General features: G+C 41.0%; 1 protein-coding gene across 3 annotated transcripts in view; it reads left to right on the top strand.

The window, feature by feature from the left end:
* The window catches only part of cap2 (cyclase associated actin cytoskeleton regulatory protein 2), a 200,147-nt gene that overhangs the window by 152,976 nt on the left and 24,314 nt on the right, over positions 1-22,857 (top strand). For all 3 annotated transcript variants that reach the window (XM_059945494.1, XM_059945493.1, XM_059945495.1), the window contains one exon: positions 3,041-3,146. In XM_059945494.1, the coding sequence (XP_059801477.1) occupies positions 3,041-3,146 (106 nt within the window). The remainder of the gene's footprint in view (positions 1-3,040; positions 3,147-22,857) is intronic.

The following is a 22,857-nucleotide window of genomic DNA, read 5'->3' as shown; positions in this document are numbered from 1 at the left end:
CTGGTAGAGTAATTAAACGGGATTGCTTTCTTGTTTCTCTTATACTTACAGCATTTAGTAAGCAAAAACTCTTCTTACAATTTCTGAAAATGTAATGTAATTGAGAGTAAGATTCCAAAACTGCTAAGTTAGCCAAGTAAATCATAATTTTGCTTGTAGACAAATTTCAATCATTTTAGGCCCAAGATCTTGATACAAGTGCTCTTTTGTTGTGAATTTTTTATGCATGCAGCCGAGGGTGTGGATTACATTTTTCATTTGTACTTAAGACAAAGGAAATGCTGTGTATCGTTCTGGGCTGTCCACCATCTGACACGTGCTTAAGAACTCGGCTGTCTGAACCCTTCTGAACAAGTCCCTTCAGAGCATTAGTCATTCACTGACAGCCTGTACAACAGGTGCAGTTGGTGACCAGTTTCAGGGAGCTAGCAGAAAATGTCTCAATTTCCTATTTCAGTAATTGGAAGGAATTAAAAAAAAATTCTTTAGCCATTTTCTACATTGGCATTTAATTATGTGTGTGTGTGCGTGCGTGTGGCTTTGTTTACAGCCTGTGGAGATCAAAAGGCTTCACTGAACAGTGAATGCACCACACAGTTTAATACTGAATTGAGCAATGTAGTTCATTACCAAGACAGACATTTCCCCTCCTCCATTTTATGTGGCATGTATGGTTTCATGGTTTTCAAGAGTGAGATGAAATGATTCTCTTGTTTTTTTTAAGCTGCAGAAACGAAAACAACCTGATTTGATGCAATATCAACGTGGTTTACTACCATTGATATTATTTCAGGGCTGGTCAGAGTGGAAAGGTGACTTCATGTCTCAGGCTAACAGACCCCTTCTTAACTCACCCAGTGCACTCTCACACAACAGGAACTAAAAGATATGTGCTGCGCTACAATGAGCTTGTTTATTTCTTGCACAGTTCTTAAATAATTTGTTTAATTTATGCTGGACTTTAAGGAGAGAATTAATTGTAGTTGTCTTGGACTATACGCACTGGAATTCAGGAGAATGGGAAAGGAATAGGTAAGGTGGAGGCAGAAAAGTTCTTATCACTTGTAAGTGAGACTAGATTTAGGGGATGTAGCCTCAAGGTTCGAGGAAATAGATTTAGGAATTGAGAATTTGCTTTTCCCAGTGAGTAGTGTATCTGTGGAATTCTCTGCCTGGCCTTATAAATATATTTAATTCAGAGTCAGTAAGCTTTTTGCAAAACAGGGATATTGCAGGTTGAAGGGAATAGGCAGGAAAGTGGAGCTGAGTCCAAAGCCAGTTCAGCCATGGTTGTATGGAATAGCAGAGCAGGCTTGATGGGCCAGATACCCTACCCCTGCTCGTGTTTCTTATATTTTTATGTTCTGAATCTGGTTTCCCTAATGCCATATGTTGATGATGCTGCAGCAAGTAAATGTCTCACTGCATCTGTGCATATGTGTACCTTTGCATGTGACAATAAACTCAAAGTTGGTCAGGCCTCTTACTTGGGTACTGATTGTATAGTGTCTTTGCATGGTTCTGCATGCCTTCGTGTAGCCAGAATCCCCCCCCACCCCCGCCCTTGCACCCCGACCAGTGCAGGAATAATATTTATGGGCAGGTTGATACTTCTCAAGTGCGGATGATTGAGTTCCTTGTTGCTTTTAAAATGAGAAAGCCATTTCATCTCATCCAAAAATACAAAATCATGAAATATATACTACACCTCCCTGTTATTCCGGGGTGGGGGGGTAGGGGAAGGTTCCCCTGACAGCAGTGTGATGAGCAAATCACTCCCAGGTCCCAGTAGTTGTGGTGAATAGCGCATTCTACGCTACGCTTCTAAATTAAAACTTAATCCTTTAATGAGAGCAGAAATAGTTGGCTTCATTCTGAAAATATTCTGATTATTTTCTCCAATAGTGATCAAAGAAATGTAAACATCTTCCTCTAGGAATTCAAGGTAATAGCCAGTTATTGTCCAGCCACTTCTAAACCTTTGATTCCAAGTGACTGCTAATAGATAATAAACCCCCTTGTGCTTGGCTTAACCCCCTTTCTCTGAACAGGATTCCCGGGCATCAAACACTTGAATCCTCCCATAGCTCTTCAGAATCTTTTCTGTGGACATTAGTAAATAACTGTCTATCATTTGCAGGAATGAAGGTTTCTAGTTGGCTTGAATATCCAAGTTTGAATGCCTAAATGATTCTACCATAGAATTATTTTTATTAGTTGGTTATCTAGGAATAGCTACTGTCCTTGGTTTTAAATAGGTCTAGAGCAAAGGGTCATTTTGTAACTATGTCTGCAGTAGTATGTATGATCTAGTACAACCTCTCTCTAATCTCTAGATTTGGTAATTAGCCAGTAAACAGTTTCCAGCATTTTTTGGCTTATTACTGTCTTTCCCCATTTTCTCTTCCCTCACTTCTGCCATTTTTAGTGTTATCTCAACTAGGGAGAAATTTTCTTTTGAATGAGGCAAAATATTCTGGTGACAGAGACGTGGCATCTCTTAACCCACTTTTTGTTCTTCTGTAACCTCCTGCATTTTCTTCATCTTTACAAAAGTTGTAACCCTGTGTTATGAAGGGGCCTGATACCCATAAGATTTTCCATCGTTGGATATGCTATACAACCTTGTTGCCTTCTTGACCAAGTCTTCTGCACGTGCATGCATGGATACACAATATATATAGCTTAATTTGCTGATTCTTCCACTCACCAACTTTGGCTTCTAAATTTTTCCCTTCACCATTTCTAGAAGTGTTAGCATTATATTTGGACATTATCATGTAAAGGCCAAGGTTGTTTTTAAAAGTGGTCATAAGTTTTCCCTCTTGTGTCCACTTATTTTAAAACTCTGCTTTTTAAGGCACATACAGTTACCAACAATTTGAAAACTATGCTTAGTGTCTGATATTGTTCTGATATTTTGCTTGGTATGAAATGGGAAGTTTACTGCCATTTAAAGTCAATCTTCAAGTTAAATAACTTTGGCTAAATTCTCAGTGAATTAATCTCCATTGCTCTATTAAATTTTCTTCAACTGCAGTGACAAGAAACATGTAGAATGGGTCAAATCCTTCCTCAGTATCTGGACAGAACTTCAGGCCTACATCAAGGAGTACCACCCCACTGGGCTGTCATGGAATAAGGCTGTAAGTATCCTTAATTGATCTATGCCTTCATTGGTGTACCTCAGAGGTCTGTCCCAATTCTATATTCCTTACACTCCTCCATTTTAGCATGGCTCTTTCATTTCAAGCAGCATCCTAAATCAATTTCCGAGGGCTCTACTTCTCTCAAAATCCATGAAAAGGAATTCCAAATCCTTGACTCATGATTAAAAAGACATGCCTTCTGTTTTTTCTGATGCCTTTCATGACATCACTAACCTCTCAACAACCAGTAAAGTGCTTTTGAAGTGTAGACACTGTTGTGGGAACCATAGCAGCCAATTGTGCATGAAGTAATTTCCATGAACAGTAACATGATGATGAACAGACAATTTGTCTTACTGATGTTAACTGGGTAATTGGTGCCACCCAAGACATCAGCAGGATCTTTGTTAATCTTAGAAATGATGTTGCTGGAAAACACAGCATCTTTGCTGTAATCTCATCCAAAAGGCCCAGAGTAGAATGTCCTTCTCGTGCTACACAGAGAATGTCATCAATTCATTGAAGGGTGGCAGGGGAGTACTTTCACGTCTACATTAGGTAAGTAACTCGTGTAGTAGGAGCTTCAATTTTAAGCCTACTGTAGTTTATTGTTCAAAAGCCTCTGACATCAGAGACGTGTAGAGCCTACAATTAGCTGCTGCTTCGTCTCCCATCATTGGCAACAGCTCTGAAAATCTTTGAGAGAACATTTCCCAGTGTTGGAGTCTGTGAGCCAATGCATGGAAGGAGGTGAGCACATGAATTATTCTCGTCTGCATGATCAATTTATTTATTTATTGAGCTATAGCACGGTGTAGGGCCTTTGACCCAGCAACATTCAACTTAACCCTAGCCTAATCACAGGACAATTTACAATGACTGGTTAAGGTACAGATCGGTAACTCTTTGGACTGTGGGAGGAAATCGGAGTACTGGGTGGAGAGCCACGAGGTCACGGGGAGAACATACAAACTCCTTTCAGGACAGTGGCGGGAATTGAGCTGGGTCACATGTACTGTAAAGCATTGTGCTAACCGCTATGCTACCATGCCACGCCTTGAGGACATACAGATTTATGTCAATTCTTTTGTTCAAGCAACTCAAGGATGTGGGGCCAGGTCTGACAGTATCTTTACTAAAAGCCTGTTCTGTTGTCTGAGGCCTGCACAGTTTTCAAGATGGGTATGGATTGTGTAATTTTGGAAGACTGACATCCGTATTCCACTTTCAATTGATTGACATCTCTGCCAGTGCCCAGTGGCCTCGGTACAAATGCATGTTATAGGCAAGAGGGAATACTCTATAGATTGCATTTTTCACTTAATAATTGGAAGCATTGCTTTGGGCAATAGAAATTCTAGACTGCTCAGTACAAGGTTGGACTGTCAGCTTGATTTCATGCTCACATGCATGAAGAGGGATCAAACCCATGCAGAGACGACACACGCACAGATTGTTCTTTAATGGAGCTTTATGAGGTAAAGCAGTCTTTTATGTGGAAGCCATGGAACTGGGTGAATTGCAATATAGAACACTAATATACACCAATATTCAAAGCCCCTGGAATAATGAGCAGTCTGCTTGAATCATAACTCAATTTCATTAAAAGTTAACTCTCTGGGGAGTGTGGGGCTTCTTAGAAGAGTTTAATATTCTTTAAATGACAGATCAAAGCCATGCTTGTACAGTAAATGGAGTCTTAAGAGCAGATGAGCATTTTACAGATGTTGAGAAGATGTATGTGTTTGTCTTAGAAGCACTTTAAGAGATCAGTTTCACTTTTAGTTATGAAAATGTGCATTGAGTGGTAAAACCTAGATTTTTCTTTTTCTCCATCCTACTTTCCAGAATGTCACTATTCAAAACGGATTGTAAAATAGTATGGAGTGCAGTGGCAGCACTAAGAGTTGAAAAGTTGGTTGCTGCTGCAGGGGGTTTGTAATGACCACTGAACCTTGGCACTTGGATACACAGGCACCGACTCCTCAAAAGAGTAAGTTAGAATGTGCTCATTAAAGTTTTGCAGAAGAGCAGGGAGTACGTAAGTTGCTGATACTCCAGGCTTGGTGGCGGAAGTTGTCTTAATCACTTTCAGAGATGAAATTGTTTACTGGACAGTGAGCTGCTTATGAGAACTTGTCCACTCACTGGGAGGTCAGTCATTATTTGGATCATTTGCCCCTGATTGCTCCGGGAAAGCAACATGATCATGTACAAAAATATAGTATATTCGGTTTTCTGGGGCAGATTTTTAAAAGCTTACATTTGTGGCCCCACCCCAGTACATTCTGTGATCCTCCACGTGCCAGTAAACGAAGCTGATGGCAAGGACCTTGGGTCGCACAGTGACATCAAAATCTTCTGTACAGTTCCATTAGAAACAATACAGTTTCTAAAGTATGAGGTTAATGCCAAGTAGAACAATACTGTCTACATGTCTGGGTGTTGTTACATCTACCATGAAATTAAACAGTTGATGTTTTGATAAGATTTTTTTGTTTACCCAAGCACTGATTTGAGGACACAGCCTTCGAATAAAGTAATGTCTCTTCAAAAGTGGGATGAGGAGGAATTTCTTCAGGCAGAGGGTAATGAATCACTGGAATTTGTTATCAATCAGGGCTGGGGAGGGCATCATTGGGTGTATTGAAGGCAGAGTGATAGATTGTGGATTGGTTAGGAATTACAGGGAGAAAGTGGGAGAATAGGGTTGAGGGAAATAAAAATCAGCCATGGTTGAACACAAAGCAGATTTGATGAGCCAAATAGGCTAATTCTGCTCCTATATCTTATGGTCTTATGATGTACCACCAGAAAACTTTACCAAAAGACCCCAACAGTAGTGCAAAAGCAGAGCTTGTTTTCACCAGCAATTTGGCAGTGATGGCTAACTTTTGTCATTCTGGGTCACTGTAGCCCTACTTGTAAAAATTGTACACAAAGGGCATGGACTTCATTTGGGAGGTTCACAGAACAGCTTTGTAGGGCTTCCCTCTGTAACACATGGTTTCAACCTGGTGTCCCCTAATGGTGTATTGTGTATTCTCCCAGTTGTCCTAATACAGCTGGTCTTTGTAGGCAGCTTTTAAATGGGGTAACATGATGCAAGCTACTCTCGTCCAGCAACAGGGTGGTGGCGCTACTGAATAAGAGGATGCTGCAGTGGTAGGACTGAATATCAAATTGCTCAGGGGTTAAGACCATAAAATTTAGAAGCAGAATTAGGCTATACAGCCCATTGAGTCTGCTCTGCACTCAATCATGACCGATTTTCTTTCTCTCAAGCCCATTCTCCCACCTTCTCTACATACCCTTAACCTCTTTAGCAATCAAGAATCTATCAATATCTACCTTAAACTCACTTGGTTTCGACAGCCTTCTTGTCGATATCTCATCTCTGTGTTATAGGATGGATAGTGAGGTCAGCTGAGAAGATCATCGGGGTTTCTCTTCCTGCTATTACAGACATTTACACCACATGCTGCATCCGCAAAGCAAACAGCATTATGAAGGACCCCACGCACCCCTCATACAAACTCTTCTCCCTCTTGCTGTCTGGGAAAAAGGCGCCGAAGCATTCGGGCTCTCACGACCAGACTATGTAACAGTTTCTTCCCCCAAGCTATCAGACTCCTCAATACCCAGAGCCTGGACTGACACCTTACTGCCCTATTGTCTTGTTTATTATTTATTGTAATGCCTGCACTGTTTTTGTGCACTTTATGCAGTCCTGGGTAGGTCTGTAGTCTAGTGTAGTTTTTTTCTGTGTTTTTTATGTAGTTCAGTCTAGTTTTTGTACTGATTCATGTAACACCATGGTCCTGAAAAAACATTGTCTCATTTTTACTATGTACTGTACCAGCAGTTATGGTCGAAATGACAATAAAAAGTGACTTGACTTTATTCGAAGGCGGTGTCCTTGGATCTTGGACTCTTCAACTCTGTTACATTTATGTCATTATTCACCCTTGAGGGATTTAGTCAGGCTACTGAAGAGCAGTACTGAGTTCTTTATGCGAGGAAAGTGCAGAAGATGTTCATGGTTTCAACCAGGTGCTTTTGGCAGGAACTTGACAGGGAGATCTGTGTAGGTACATGAAGGAAGCTGGTTCCAAGTTACCAGCTGCACTTGAGTTCTTATGGAGATTCCCCTGTGGGCTAAAGGTGAAGTAGTTGAAGTCTCCTGCCCCTAGGTAATGAACTGAAGGAGATGTCCCTCATGCAGAGTGACCAGCAAGCTGCGAGGTGTAGCAAAGATCTCAGCAGCAGCCTGAGCTAGGAATCTTGAGAAGACTATGAACCCGGTTCCCACGGATGGAGCGCTTAAGACGCAGGTAAGGTTGTACTTGAGGCCATGGAAAGTCATGAATCTAAGTGAAACAAAGAATGCAGTAGACAGTTGGCCCTTTAAATAGCATGGTTTCATAGGGCAAAGCTCTTCTATGAATAAATGGGTACTGTTTTTAGACTAGTAAAGTTCCAGACTTCATTCTATGATCATTAGTATATTGTTGTTCTTGTGGTGTCTCTTATGGAGCCAGAATGATTTTTCAAACATAGATCTTTAGCTTTGGTGTGATGCTGAGGTCGTTAAAGAGCTATGGGGCAGTAGTAGTTTACATTGGGATGGCTTTAGTTTACACCAGGATCTGCTCTGGTCTGAATTAGCAGCTGTCCCTCTTTGTGGAAAGTGGGAGTGGAGGGGACAGAAATTGTAAAAAAGAATATCCAGCCTGTCAGCCTTATTTAAACTAGCTGGGATCATTTTGTCAAGCCTCATTTATACAGTATACCCATTTTAATATTTTGTTTCAGACTTAGTCTTTTTTTAAAGAAGAGGTAGCACATACATTAAGTTGTGAACAGCTGTGTCCACATTTCCGTTTAACTGAGAAACATCTCGGGGTGATTCAAATCCCCTTGGCCTGTTTAAATTCAATGCATAAAGCCTCCTCTAGTCTGGAGCAGAACAGTTAGCTACAGGAAAGGAATTACATAGTGTATGTAATTACACAGCTATGTCCCATTAATAGAAAACTCAATAATGTACTTAAGGAAAATATAGTGGGTTACACTTTCCTCAATGTGTCATGTTTATTCAAATGCTAAACTTATAATTTTGACATAACATCATTTGGAGTTTGCACCATTTCCTTATATCATATTATATGTTTCCAGTGAAATTCTGTATGCTGTTTGACTGAACTTTCTCAAAGAGATTTGTCCAGTGATCTACTAAAGTTTACATTGCCATCATGTCCTTTCTCTTTGTTCAACCAAAAAGGTTCCATTGCAGGTAACATAGAAAAATGATCCTGCAGATGCTAGAATCTGGAGCAACACAAAATGCTGAAGAACCAAGCAGGTTAGACGGCATTTATGGAGGGAAATGGATAACTGATGTGTCAGATTAAGACTCTATTTGGACTAAGATCCTATGACCTTATAGATGCTGCCTGACCTTCTGAGTTCCTCCAGTGTTTAGTGTTGTTGGTCCACTGTAGATAATGTTGTTTGGTAGCATGAATTGAAAGAGACCAAAGTCTGCAGACTGGCTCCTGATATCCATGATAAAGCAGCCTTCTCATCTTGATAGCAGAATCGTCTGCTACGGAATGAGAGAGCCCATTCTAAAGCACTGCAAAGGTGGATTTCATTCACTTCAAAGGCTACAAAAGTGAGCAGTGAATACATGGGGATGATAAACCTGTGGTCTAATGTAGAATAGCCCAGATTATATTGTTTTAAAATTTTCCTCTCAGTATACTTTTTGAACACAGTGCAGGAATAATTTTTGAGTTTGGGCAGTTGGGTAAAGCAAGTGATTCTGGACCAGTGGCCCAATATTCATTGCTTCCATTAATGATCCTGAGGTCAGTCCAGCTGGTGGTTGGACCCAAGGTTGCATAAAGAAATAGCTTGGTTATTGGAGTGTTTGCCAGCAGAATTCCTGACTTTACTTCCTTACGTGAAACTGGCCAGATCTCTCTGATACAAACTTGTCAACAGAAGAAGTAATATGAAAAATTTTCTTTTGCGATTAAGATCACCAACAGACCTGGGATGACAAGAAAATCACAGATAAGGTGTAAGGGGAAATGGGCATGTTCAGCAACTAATGCAATATATTTTGAGTACTTCCAGTTCTTATCATTTTCTAGTCTCATCCGTAGTATCAGCCTTACACTCTATATTGGTTGCATGGTCTATATCAGCCACAGCTGACCTGTGTCAGCCTCACACTATCAGTCTTCTGCATTTTATTTCTCCCTCCACTTGAGTGGCCCTTCAGCCCACAGAACCAGAGGTGCTTCTAGCCATGCTCCATCTTACAAACTTCCAACAGTTAAGCCCATTGGGCGTGCCCAGCTCACCAGTTTCATATAAGGAGACAAAGGTACCATTGTTCTAGATTTGGCAGGGATTACTTGTTAGTTTTCAGGGCATTTCTCTGCACAAGTGCAGGAGGTAAAAGAGGAGGATTTTCCAGCGTCAAAAACTTTTGTAATTGTATTTGGGTGTGTGAAGGAGTTTGCACCCTAGGATGAATGCCTGGGACATCCAGTGATGGGAGCACGGGGTATTTGCTGTCTGGAGGTTGAGTAATAAAAGCTGCAGAAGCTCATCCTAGCCTGCACGAGGCCCAAATTAAAATGCATTTGAAGCCTAAATATTCAGGGAAACTGTTTGCAGACACTCACCCAGGCTGTGATCCATACCCACCACTGAGCCTAGCCCAACCTATTCAGACTTTAGACCCCATCCAGCCCTGCAGTTATGGGCTTCCCTTCTCCATATTGTTCCAAAGAGCCACTCTAGAGATGGATAATTATTAATAATTTTACATAAAAAGCACTTTTCCTTGAGTGTTCCACTTCTTCCCTGACGCTCTGCGCCCCAACATTATGGTGCACTTTTAGGCCACAGTCAGCAGTGACCACACTACTTCTGATGTATGTAACAGAAGAGAAATTGGTTAAAATTATTTTGAACCATGAGATTCCTAGAAAACCTGGTAGTTTAAGTGGCTGAGGTAAGTTATCTAGTAGTATAGGTTAATAGCAAATAAAGTCAAGCAGAAGTTGATGGGTGTGTGTGTGTGTGTGTGTTTCCTATACCTAGCGAGAGATATATATAGATGTGTGTGTGTAATGTAAAGGGAGAGGAGGCAAAGGGACCATTGGCTTGGCTCCAGTGGGCTGAATGGCCTCTCTCTTAATAATAAGAAGTGCATTGTTTGTTAGTCAGCACCTGTAAAAGAACAATGATGCAGACTGCTGCTATTTTGATTAAATAGTTCTCACTTAATTCCCTGAGATCATTTTTTTGTATATCATCTACTCATTTCCTCTTCGTGGTGTAAGTCTTCCTCATTTTCCAATTTCCAGAAAAGATTTGTCCCCAGAAGGCACTTCATTGTTTTGCTTCATTAGCTATAACGATTCATCTTTTAGTATTTATCATTTAAAGATCCAGTTCTTTTGGTTTGCTTGAATATTTTTTACATGCATAGTTTAAGACTTTAAACATACAGTAAGAACTTAATACTTCAGATTGAAAACTATAGGAATAGCACGAATAAATTACATACTTTGTTCTCTGAATTGTAATAAAGTTTTTGAATAGTGTTATTTTCTTTGTGCATAATTTGGGTGTCCTGTGTGGAAGCCAGGACAGAGTTGAAAACTGTAAAGTTTAGTCCTATACAGAACAAAAAGTTTTTGAGATATTGGAATTTTTAAAGAACCTTTCAGAAGAATTTCCTGTGTTGTAGTATGTGTGTATTTGAACATTTTAAAGGAGAATGTTGAACTGATCTGAGCTCCGTCGTTCTCAGTGGATTTGCATGATTCCTAAAACTAAAGGTAACCTTCTCAATAAGCAGCGAGTAGTATCAACTGGTTTTGTACTCACTCACTCCTGGGGATGATGTGCAGAATCTTATCATTTGAAATTTGCTGAACTGTCTTAGCAAAGCAAACAGTTGATGTAATTCTCATTAAATCCCATGAACAATAGAAATAGAAAAATGAGCAAGTGTGCATCTTTCTTTCCTGTCCTTTGGAGCAAACTTTACAGTGACGTGACAACAGAAGAAATAAGATGGGGGGGGGGGCGGGGGGGACGACTTTAAAGATCAAGATTCCCAAAGCCCAAAATGCAGAATTTGCAATAAAAAGTGCAGGTAATGGGAAATGACCAGCAGCTCTGATTCCATCCAAGAAAAACAATGAATTAACACCTCAAAGAAGGTTGATTTTTTTTTAAAAAAAGGAAATGCTTTCTGAGAGAAACAAAATTAATGTTTTAGATTGTTGAACTTTTGTTTGGCCTTTAGATTTGTGATTCTTTAAACTGTAAAGAAGCCTTGATTTCTAGTGTCATTTTCTATTTATTTCTAAATTATATAAATAATTTTCTGTTATTCAGAACAAGATAACTAGCTTTTAAAATCTAGCTTTTTAAAGTTAAACACAACTTCTTTTCAGTAAGTTGTGATTTTAAAAGCTAATCACAACTTAGTGAAAAACGAAGAATAGTTTACATAGCCTTTTGTCAACTTATCTGTTTCTTGTATGTCCATTCTTCCATCAGTGTTACACGGTAAACTCCAGTGTAGGGTGGTTCAAAGTTCAAAGTAAAATTTATTATCAGAGTCCATATCTGTCACCACATACAAACCTGAGATTCTTTTTCTGTGAATCTATAGAACAGTAACTGTAAACATCAGGAACTATAAACTGTAAACAAACTGTGCAAATACAGATATAAATGAATAGCAATAAATAACAAACATGAAATAACAATATAACAGAGTCCTTAAATGACTGTAGCTATCCCCTTTTGTTCAAGAGCCTGATGGTTGAGGGGTAGTAACTGTTGAATTTGATGGTGCAAGTCCTGAAGCACCTGTATCTGATGGCAGCAGTGAATAAAGAGGTGGAATAAAGAGATCCTCACCTGGGTGGTGAGGATCTTTGATGATGGATGTTGCTTTTCAACGGCAACGTTTCATGTAAATGTGCTCAATGACTGGGAGGGTTTTACACGTGATGTACTGGGCTGAAACCTTTTATAAGATTTTCCACTCAGAGGCATTGGTGTTCCCGTACCAGGCTGTAATGTTGCCAGTCAGCACATTTCCCACCACACATCCACAGAAGATTGTCAAGGTTTTCGATGACATGCCAAACCTCCACAGACTCCTGAGGAAGTAGAGCCACTTGTTTCACAATAATATTTATATGATGGATCCAGGAAAGTCCTCTGAGATGGTGACACCCAGAAGTTGAAGTTATTGATCCTGTCCACTTCTGATCCTCAATGATTACTGGCTCACGGACCTCTGGTTTCCATCTCCTAAACTCTAAAATAAGGTCCTTGGTCTTATTGACACTGGGTGAGAGGTTGTTGTTATTACACCACTCAGCCAAGTTTTCAATCTCCCTCCTGAATGCTGATTCATCACCTTCTTTGATGCTGTCCACAACAGTGGTGTCATCATCAAACTTGTATATGGTGTTGGAGCTCTACTTAGCCACACAGACTTGGAGCGGATCCAAGTCACCACTCAGACAGGAGCTGATGTGCTTCAACACCAGCCTCTCAAAACACTTCATTACCGTGGATGTAAGTGCCAGTGGGCAATAGTCATTGAAGCAGGCCACCATGCTCTTCTTCGGCACCGGTACAATTGAAGCCTGCTTGAAGCAGGTAGGCACCACACACTGCTGGAGCAAGAGGTTGTAGGTATCTGTGAATATACCAGCCATTTGGTGGGCACAGGTCTTCAGTACTCAGCCAGGTACTCCATCCAGACTGGATGCTTTCCTTGGATTCATTCTCTTGAAGGCAGCCCGCACATCATCTGCAGATACAGAGACCAAAGGATCATTGGGAGACATGGGGGTGCGCAATGGTTCCTCCCTGTTCTAGTGATCAGAGTGAGAGAAGGCATTTGAGCTCATCTGAAAGTGATGCTCTGTTGTCCCCTAAGTTGCGAAATTTAACTTAGTAGGTGGTTGTGACATTCAAATCCTACCACAGCTGTTGAGCAGCCCTCATTGATTCTAGTCCAGTCTGGAATCTCTACTTCACTCAGAGATGGTTTTCTGGAGATCATACCTGCACCTCTTCTAGTGTTCTTGATCTCTCGACTTGAATACCTTTGATCTGGCTCTCAGCAGGTTCTGGATTTCATTATTCATCTAGGGCTTCTGATGGGGAAAACGGTGTACAATTTCATGGGGTCACACTCATCCACAGCTTTTTCAATAAAGACTGCTGACCCTGATATAGTCATTCAGGTCCTTAGCTGAGTCCTTGAACACAGCCCAGTCCACTGACTCAAGGCAATCCTGTAACCATTTCTCAGCCTTCCTTGACCAACTCTTAGTTGTCTTGATCTCTGGAGCCTTGCTCTTTAGGCTGAGTCTGTATGTAGTAGAGTGGATTCTAGGGTAGTATATGGTGGCATGCACATACTTTGATAAATTTACTTCGAAATTTGAACTTCTCTACCTGACTTGTCACATCCTGTGGTTGTGTTTCAGTGCAAAATTCAAAGAGTGAAGCATCACTGGAGATGCTGAAGAACAGATGAGATGAGCACATTGTTGCTTTTTCTTCAATAGAAGTAGCGCTTCAAAGAATGGGATGGCTGGCCATCCAACCAATGACTGTCCCAATCCAGTATCATGGGAAGTAATTAATGGGTTTCTCATTTCCTTGTGGGGTTTTGAGGAAGAATGGCTGATACACTTGGAAACAGTGACTGTGCCTCAGTGGGCAACTTGTTACTGACAGAGCGCTTTGGGCCAGTCTGAGGACATGGAAAACTATTATATAAAGTGATTCTCCTTATTAAAAACTGTTGGACTGCCATTTCATTTCAGACAAATTCCTTCTCTTTTGTGGATTTCCACTGCTCATTTCACAACCTTTGCATTGCCTCCAGTGGGAAAGTTTTCCATCTTGTCACAGCGTATATTATCATCTGCATTATTTGAAAAACATATAATCAAATTACAAGAATATTGAGAGCAGGGAACCTGTGATAATGAAGGCATTAAGAGAACGCAATCAGCAGCAATGTACGAATACAGTTTCCTGACTTTACTACTATTGTTTGGTCACATCTTTCAGCTGTTATTCGTATACAGTCAATTTCCTGATGGATTTTAGTGAACAATCTATTCTGTGCGAAGATACTGCAGTAAAGTAGTCCAGTGCAATGTGAAGGAAACGACCAACCAGTAGCCCGCTTTGAGATGCTGGATATTGCTAATTGTATAAAGTTAATGTGGTTATCAACACCTGGGGACCTGACAATACACAACAGATGCTGATGAAGAGTTTATATTCCTGGTAAATAATTCCTACTGAGCAATTCTTTGTTTGCTCTCTAAAGTCCTTTTATAGCCCCAAAAAAAAGTAGTCTGCTGCTGTTCAGCTGTTAACTTGCAAGGCTTGTATGTCACTGGCTGATGTTCTCAGTTAAAACAGGTGGTCTCATAATGGGACAGAGTGTGTACTCACTTTATTTTGTTTTCACTGAAGAAGTGGCTTAACAAAAGATCTATGTCTAGCGTTGCTCTACACCTGCTCAGTGTGTGTGTGGGTGAAAGCGCTAGGCCCCTGTTTGTCTGAAAGAATATAATTTTCCAAAAGCACCAGGAATCAAGATAAAAACTTGGTATACAAAAGCCACATGGATGATTCCAGAAACATTAAGAGATATTTTAGAAACTCTTTAAGTTAACATAAATAATTTTAAAAATATAAATAATTACTTGTGAAAGTGCAACAGTACAATTTCTAAAAGTTATTTCTGAGTGAAATAATTGGGATAGGATCCCTGGTTGTGTGGGTTCAGAGAGGGGGCACCCCTGTGTAATGCTGGGAAAACTCAGAATAGACTCAACTAGACTCCAGTTGGAGTCAGGCAACACAACTTGGTAGATGTAAAGATGTCTGTTGCTCAGTGTATCGAGGGCTCACAGGCGCCTGTATACGTCCACCTCTAACTGCACCGGCATATGGAGCCACCGATGAATAGTTTGTTTTCAGGCCTGCTACTGAGATGTGCCACAGTGCAGGAGGACCAAGGTGTACTGAATAGGCCTTGTTCTCGCACAGTTTATAGAAAATCGGGCAAGTCCTGTTGACTTGGGGGAAATGCTTGTGGGCTTGGAGAGGAAGGCGGAGCAGAAGGGTAGTTGTGCCGGTTATCAGGGTGGGAGCTTGAATGTGAGCTGTCGGGCTTGATTTGAAAGGTAGGGACTGGCCTTTGGTCAGAGTGTGGTTCAGTTTCCAGGACTGGATGGGCGCCAAGGGCTGGGATATGCCAGTGTCATTTATTGACCTGGAGCTTGTGTGTGGGTGTGGTGGGAGAGTTGTGCAAGATTCCCATTTGGGAGGGAAGAGGAATGGTAGGGTATTGGTTGGCAGTTCAGTGATTGCAAAAGAGGAAGGGTTATGGTTGAGTCAAAAGTTGCAAGCAGTTAATTAGAGGTTTTAATAGAGTGAGTCTGATGTCCTGGGGACTCCATAGCTGTAACAAGATACATCTCTTCTTTTAAGTGGTATAGGTTCGGCTCGTGTAGAATAGGTGAGCTTTAAATGGATCTGCTGGGGCATGTTCCTAATAAACAGACCAGTTAATGTTGGACTCAGAAAGCTGCCTCCTATCTGGGCAGATCTGGGAGGCCAGCACGAAGTATGGGATGACATTGCTGTTAGGGAGATGCTTTGTAATGAAAACGGTAACCAAAAGCAAAACCACTACGGCCATCCTGTTGCAGAGGGTCTGTTGAATTTAACTCACATCACCCACAACCCAGAATCTCAATCTCAGTCATGCTGACTGAGGTTGTACAAGCCACTTGATGTAGCAATGCCGTCCTTTCCCTTTAAGATCCTCTTTAAACCCTACCTCTTTGTCATTACTTTTGGTCATATAATTGAATTTGGTCCACAGTTCTTTTATTTGGTTTGGTGTTAGTATTTTATTAAAAGCACTTCCTTGATGTTTAATATGCTAAAAGCGGAGCAACATGAAATTCATTGCCACAGGCAGCTGGGCCAAAAGATTATTGTTGCCAAAAGACAGTGAGTGTTTTCGTCCAGAGGTAGCAACCACGTATCTGCTCCCGAGTGCCCATCACAGAACTTCCCTTGTCCACTGCACTGTGCCACTGGGGCAGACCATCTCAGGGACTGCGACCGCGAGGGAGTGGAGGGTGATGCAGATGTGTAATCCATTGTGGCAAGAGTTGACATAAAAATGATCATAAACTGGTTCCATTTTTGAAATAGTGAGGTGCATCCAAATTACTAGCCCTATATCAATGCAAGAACTTATTTTGTATTTGATATTCCATATGACTGTTTTTCCCTTGTTGTTACTAATAACAGAAACAAAATGTGTCCTGCAATCAATGTTAATAAACGAAGGTGTTCGAACCAGCCAAGTGTTTAATTTGTAATGTTGGAAGTTCAGCATAGAACATTGCTCACTCATCATTTCTGACCAAATTATGTGGTCTTTTAGATCAAATGATAACTTTGATTCTATGGCTGGATCCCTTCCACAGAAGGAAAAAACACACACAAGGTTGGTGTGATGGGTAACCCAGTGCATTGAGTTGTCATAACATGGTGCCCTTCAGCAGGTTGATGTGTGCTAACCCAGCTGCATCAAACCTTTCTTAATTTATGGAAGTACTTGCTTTGAGCTGGTCTCTGGTGTTCAGAAATAAAAGTAAGTATAAATGGAGCCTGTGCTAAATTTTACACCCTGCTAGGATGCATTGTGAAGGTTATAGTATCACCAACATTAATACTACCAAACTACCTGCAGAACTTGCAAACCATTTTATGTTTTGAACTTCTGTAGACACCAGGTACGTGAGAGAGGAATCCTGAGTTGTGTTGGTTTCCTGGAGCTTAGAAGAATGAGGAGCTATCGTATTCAAACATATAATATCTTAAGGGGCTTTGCAGGTTAGATGTTGAGATGTTTTAGCTGGGGGGGGGATTCTTAAGCAAGGGTACATAGCTGCAAACTAAGGGGGTGGTCATTTAAATCTAGTGCACATAGAGATTTCTCTTCAGAAAGAAATGAATTGATGGAATTCTTTGTCCCTAAAGATGGTTGAGATAAATATTTGAAAAAGTAATGAATTGAGGATTATGAGGAACAGGCACAGAAGAGGAGTTGAGGCCAGTGTAGATCAGCCTTGATCATATTGAATGGCAGAGCAGGCTTGAGGGACCTGGTGGCCAACTCCTTCTGTTTTCTTGTGTTTTTGGAGGGATGTAACTGCAAAATATTGTCTATTGTAAAAGGAGCCAAATATCTTCATTCAAGACATTTACATTTTACAGCTACGGTTACATCTTGTGGAGTTAGTTTGGCTCTCCCAACCACTAAATTCATTCACAAGTCAACTTGAGAGCTTCGTGGTGCTCTTACCTTTAATGTTATAACTGATGGGATGAGGAAAAGGGAAACAGCAGTTTCCCTTGGCAAAGCATGCACTTTGCCCAATGATGAAGACCTTTGCAATACCACCATGGGTGGGACAGAGGTTGTGGGGGGGGGGGCAGAGGGCTGTGGAGAGAAGAAAATGTAAATTTATCTGCTGAAAATAACTTTGCATGTGTTGGGTCAGGTGGTGTCATAGTCATGGAGCACTACAGCACAGAAACAGGCCCTTCAGCCCATCTAGTCCATGCCAAGCTGTTTTTTTTTTGCCTAGTCTCATCCTTCCATCTCCCTCCATAACTCATCCATATACCTATCTAAACTTCTCCTAAATGTTCCATCACATCCACCACTTCCACTGGTAGCTCATTCCACACTCACAACACCCTCTTGAGCTTAGGTCCCCCCTCAGACTCCCCTTAAATATTTCACCTGTTACCCTAAACCTACAACCTCCAGTTCTAGCCTCACCCAACCTGAGGGGAAAAGGCCTCCTTGCTTGTGTCAGTTGTTGCTTGTGCATTTTGTTGACCCTGTTAGGGAGAGCAATTCCAAAGGAGTCCCTTCGTTAATAATTTGCTTTTGTAGTGAATGCTGCACATATCCCAGAATATATAGTGGATAAGGAGCACATTGGGTCTGGTCTTTCCCTTTGGGGAGGAGGGCTTTTGTAATTCTTACAAATAACAAATTAACTGACAGCGTCTGTGAGCATTGAGATTAATCTGGTGAACAGCTGTTACAGACACAAACAGCTGAGGTAATCCTGTAAAACCACAGCTTTTGCAGATGACGGTACACAGTCGCCTGATAAGCCCCAGCTATTCTTTCTATCAGGGCCTTCAATTGTTCCTCGGCCCCAGGCACCAAGCTCTGATTTCCATGCATCAGGGCTTTTTAGGAGCCGGTGACGGACAGTTTGTTGACTGCTTCCTATGTGCTAACTCCCAGGGAGAAAAACACAGACTGGGCATTTGCTACTGATAGACCGGTGGTTAGTTTGACTAATGCCCAGTATACATCAGTTTTAAATTAGTTTTGACACTGAGAAGAAGCCTAGTTCTCTTTGTTGTTTGGATTTTATGACAGAGCAGTGGGCCAGAAGTAGCAGCTTTGGGCATGAAGAGATTCTGAGAGCCCCTTTACCTCTCTACCCAGAATATAGACCCAGAAAATAGTTATGCACAGTAATAAAATGAAGAAACTTATATAACATCTAATAAAATTTGCATTACATCACAAATATCATTTGTTTGTTATGTGCTATGTCGTATGATGTGGGTGATCATGGTCTTTCCATGATCATGATTGTTCTTGGCAAATTTTCCAACAAGTAGTTTGCTGTTGCCTTCTGAGCAGTGTGTCTTTACAAGACTGGTGACCCCAGCCATTATCAATACTCTTCAGAGATTGTCTGGCATCAGGAGTTGCATAACCAAGACTTGTGATATGCACTAGCTGCTCATACGATCATCCCACCGCCTGCTCCCATGGCTGCAGGTAACCCTGATCAAGGGTGGGGGGGGGGGGCACTAAGCAGGTGCTACACTTTGCCCAAGGGTGACCAGCAGGCTAGCAGAGGGAAGGAGCACCTTACACCTCCTTTGGTAGAGACCAGGAGACATGGGAGCAGAATTAGGCCATTTGGCCCATTGAGTCTGCTTTGCCATTCAATCACAACTCTTTTTCCCATTCCTCAGCTGCACTCCCTGGCCTCCTCCTCTTGATCTTTGCCATGTCCAGTCAAGAATCTATCAAGCTCTGCCTTAAGTGCACCCAAATCCCTCCTACCTTGAGGCTGTGCCCTCTTGTCCTAGACTGCCCCACCATGGCAAACATTCTTTCCACATCTGCTCTGTCTGGGCCTTTCAACATGAGAAAGGTTTCAGTGAGATACCCCTCATCCTTCTAAATTCTAGCAAGTACAGACCCAGAGCCACCAAATGTTCCTTGAATGATAATGCTTTCATTTGTGGAATCATCCTTATGAACCTCTTCTGAACCCTCTCCAATGCCAGCACATCTTTTCCTAGATGAGGGGTCCAAAACTGTTCACAGGGCTCAAGATGAGGCCTCACCAGAGCCTTATAAAGCTTCAGCATCACATCCCTGCTCTTGTATTCAAGACTGCTTGAAATGAATGCTAACATGGCATTTGCCTTCCTCACCACTGACTCAACCTGCAAGTTAACCTTTAGGGTGTACTGCACGAGGACTCCCAAGTCCCTTTGCATCTCAGATTTTTGGATTTTCTCCCTGTTTAGAAAATAGTCTGCACATTTACTTCTACTACCAAAATGTATGACCATGCATTTTCCAACATTGTATTTCATTTACCACATTCTCGTCCATTCTCCTAATCTGTCTAAGCCCTTCTGCAGCCTTCCTGTTTCCTCAACACTACCTGCCCCTCCACCAATCTTTGTATCATCTGAAAACTTGGCAACAGACCATTTATTCCATCATCTAAATCATTGATATACAGCGTAAAAATAAGTGGTCCCAACACCGAACCCTGCGGAACACCACTAGTCACTGGCAGCCAACCAGAAAAGGATCCTTTTATTCCCACTCACTGCCTTCTACCAATCATTCAATGCTCTAACAGTGCCAGTAACTGCTGTAATATCAAAGCCCTTAATTTGGTAAGCAGCCTCATGTGTTATCTTGTCAAAGGTCTATAGTTTATTTTCTGCTGCTTCCCTCCTTTCTTTAAGAGTGGAGTGACATTTGCAATTTTCCAGTGCTCTGGCACCATTGCCAGAGCCCAATAAAAAATCATTACTAATGCCTTCACGATCTCTATGGCTATCTCTTTCAGAACTTTAGGATGCAATTCATCTAGTCTGGGTGACTTGTGCACCCTTAGATCTTTCAACTTTTTGAGCACCTTCTCCCTTGTAATAGTAACTGCACTCACTTCTCTTCCCTCACATCCTTCAACGTCTGACACAGTGCTAGTGTCTTCCACAGTGAAGGCTGGTGCTTATTTAGTTCATCTGCCATCTCCTTGTCCCCCATTATTATTCCTCTGGCCTCATTTTCTAGCAATCCTATATCTACTCTCAGGTTTCTTTTAATTTTATATATATATTCTTAAAAAATCTTTTACTATCCTTTTCGATATTGGTGGCTAGCTTGCTTTCATAATTCATCTTTTTCCTCCTAATGATTCTTTTAGTTACTCTCTATAGGCTTTTAAAAACTTCTCAATCCTCTGTCTTCCCACTAATTTTTGCTTTGTTGTATGCCTTCTCTTTTGCTTTTACATCAGCTTTGACTTTCCACGTCAGCCACGGTTGTACTATTTTGCCATTTGAGTATTTCTTCATTTTTGGAATATATCTGTCCTGCTCCTTCCTCATTTTTCCCCAGAAACTCACACCATTGCTGCTCTGCTGTCATCCCTGCCTTCCAGTTTACTTTGGCCAACTCCTCTCTCGTACCTCTCAGTTCCTTTACTCCACTGAAATACTGCTACATCAGACTTTATTTTCTCCCTATCAAATTTCAAGTTGAACAATCATACTGTGATCACTGCTCCCCTAAGGGTTCTTTTACCCCAAGCTTTCCAATCACCCCTGGTTCATTACATAACACCCAATCCAGTATAGCTGATCCCCTCGTAGGGGATCCACCCCCGCCACACAATCACAAATATGCTGACCTGAAATTAAATTGATTTGTAAAGGACCTCCCTTTGATTGGACCCCTGGATACAAGTTTCCTTGGCAGGAATTAAGTTTCTGACTGCTGCATTTAACAACATTCTTGCTGTTACATTATACTGACAAATTTTAAGGGCATGTTTTAAGGTGAGAGGGGGAACATTTGAAGTAGTTATGTGAGGCAAGTTTATTTTTCCCACACAGAGTGGTAGATGTCTGGAACAGCTGCCAAAAGGTAGTGGTGTAAGGAGATACAATAGTAGCTTTTAACAGGCTTTTAAATAGACATGTAAATATGCAGGAAATAGAGGGCTGTGGATCACACACCAGCAGAAGTTGTTTATTTTAATATAGCATTGTGTGCCTGCGCTGTACCACTTTTTGTTCTGTTTTCCCCTTTGCCCATGGGGCATTGCTTATGCTTGTTGCCTGACCCACCTTCATCAAAATTAGAAATGGGCTGGTCTCAAAACTCAAAAGGTTTCACTTCCAATTTGTGCCTGTGTTTAAAATCACCTCCCAGATAAATTGTGAATCCAGTCACCTGCACTGAATTTTGCAATCAGTGCTTATCTACAGGATAAACTGAACTACTTACTACTAATCATCTGTGGAGTTGCTGCCCAATTTGCCCTGCTGCTTTGGAAATGTGCTGCAAAGAAGCTATTCCATCATTTGTTCACCAGACATGGGTTTGATGCATTGAAGTTCTATAATTTTAAAATTATTTCTTTATATGATAATTACAGTCAAATAGCTCGTGTAAAAATCTTTTTTCACAAGTGAGAGTCTTTTTAAGTAAATTTTTCCTATTTCTGCTTAGTCCTACTTTTCCCTTCCAATGTTTACTCTCTGTATGAGATTTATACATAGCCTGTACGTCTTATTTTCGATTCCCTAGTTTGGACTCAATAAAGATTTGTCTGTTTTATTGGCGAACCGCATTGGCTGTTTCTGCTGTCCAGAAATATGACGTCGCCAGCAGAGGGTGCAATATTGGATCAGACTCCACGTTCCAGCAAGTCTGCGTGAAAATGCCGTCATCTGCTGTCAAAAGCACGAATAGCAAATGTCTGTGTCTGTGAACTGGTGTCTGGTGTTTATACTTGATCATCGTTAGCTTCCAGTCAGCACTTGTGGTTGTTCACTTCTAGTTAATGTACAAACTATTTAAGTTTTAACCAAATTTCCGTTCTGTATAGAAAAGATCAATGATCATTCCAGCAAGTACATATTTCTTTTTTAAAGTCTTTTTATTAAGTTTCAAATTAATAAACATTGCAATAATGATAAATAGAGATCGGGATTATATTAATAATGATTAACATGTACAAATACAGATTCCAAGTAACAAATGGAGTTTAGCCTCCCGATCTCTTCGTAACTAACCATGAAAAAGATATTTTATAAAGAGAAAAGAACCCCTAAACTAAAAAAAAACAAAGATTGGGCTGCCATATTTCATCAGTTAAAATTATAATTTGTTTTTAACTCCGCTGCTCTATACATGAGCAAAATATTACTGAAAAACGATTCAGAAAGGGTCAACTGA

This window comes from Hypanus sabinus, chromosome 20 (assembly GCF_030144855.1).
Source record: "Hypanus sabinus isolate sHypSab1 chromosome 20, sHypSab1.hap1, whole genome shotgun sequence".
Classification (NCBI taxonomy): domain Eukaryota; kingdom Metazoa; phylum Chordata; class Chondrichthyes; order Myliobatiformes; family Dasyatidae; genus Hypanus; species Hypanus sabinus.
Note: the sequence above shows the minus strand (reverse complement) of the source record. Positions and strands in the feature narration are given on the sequence as shown.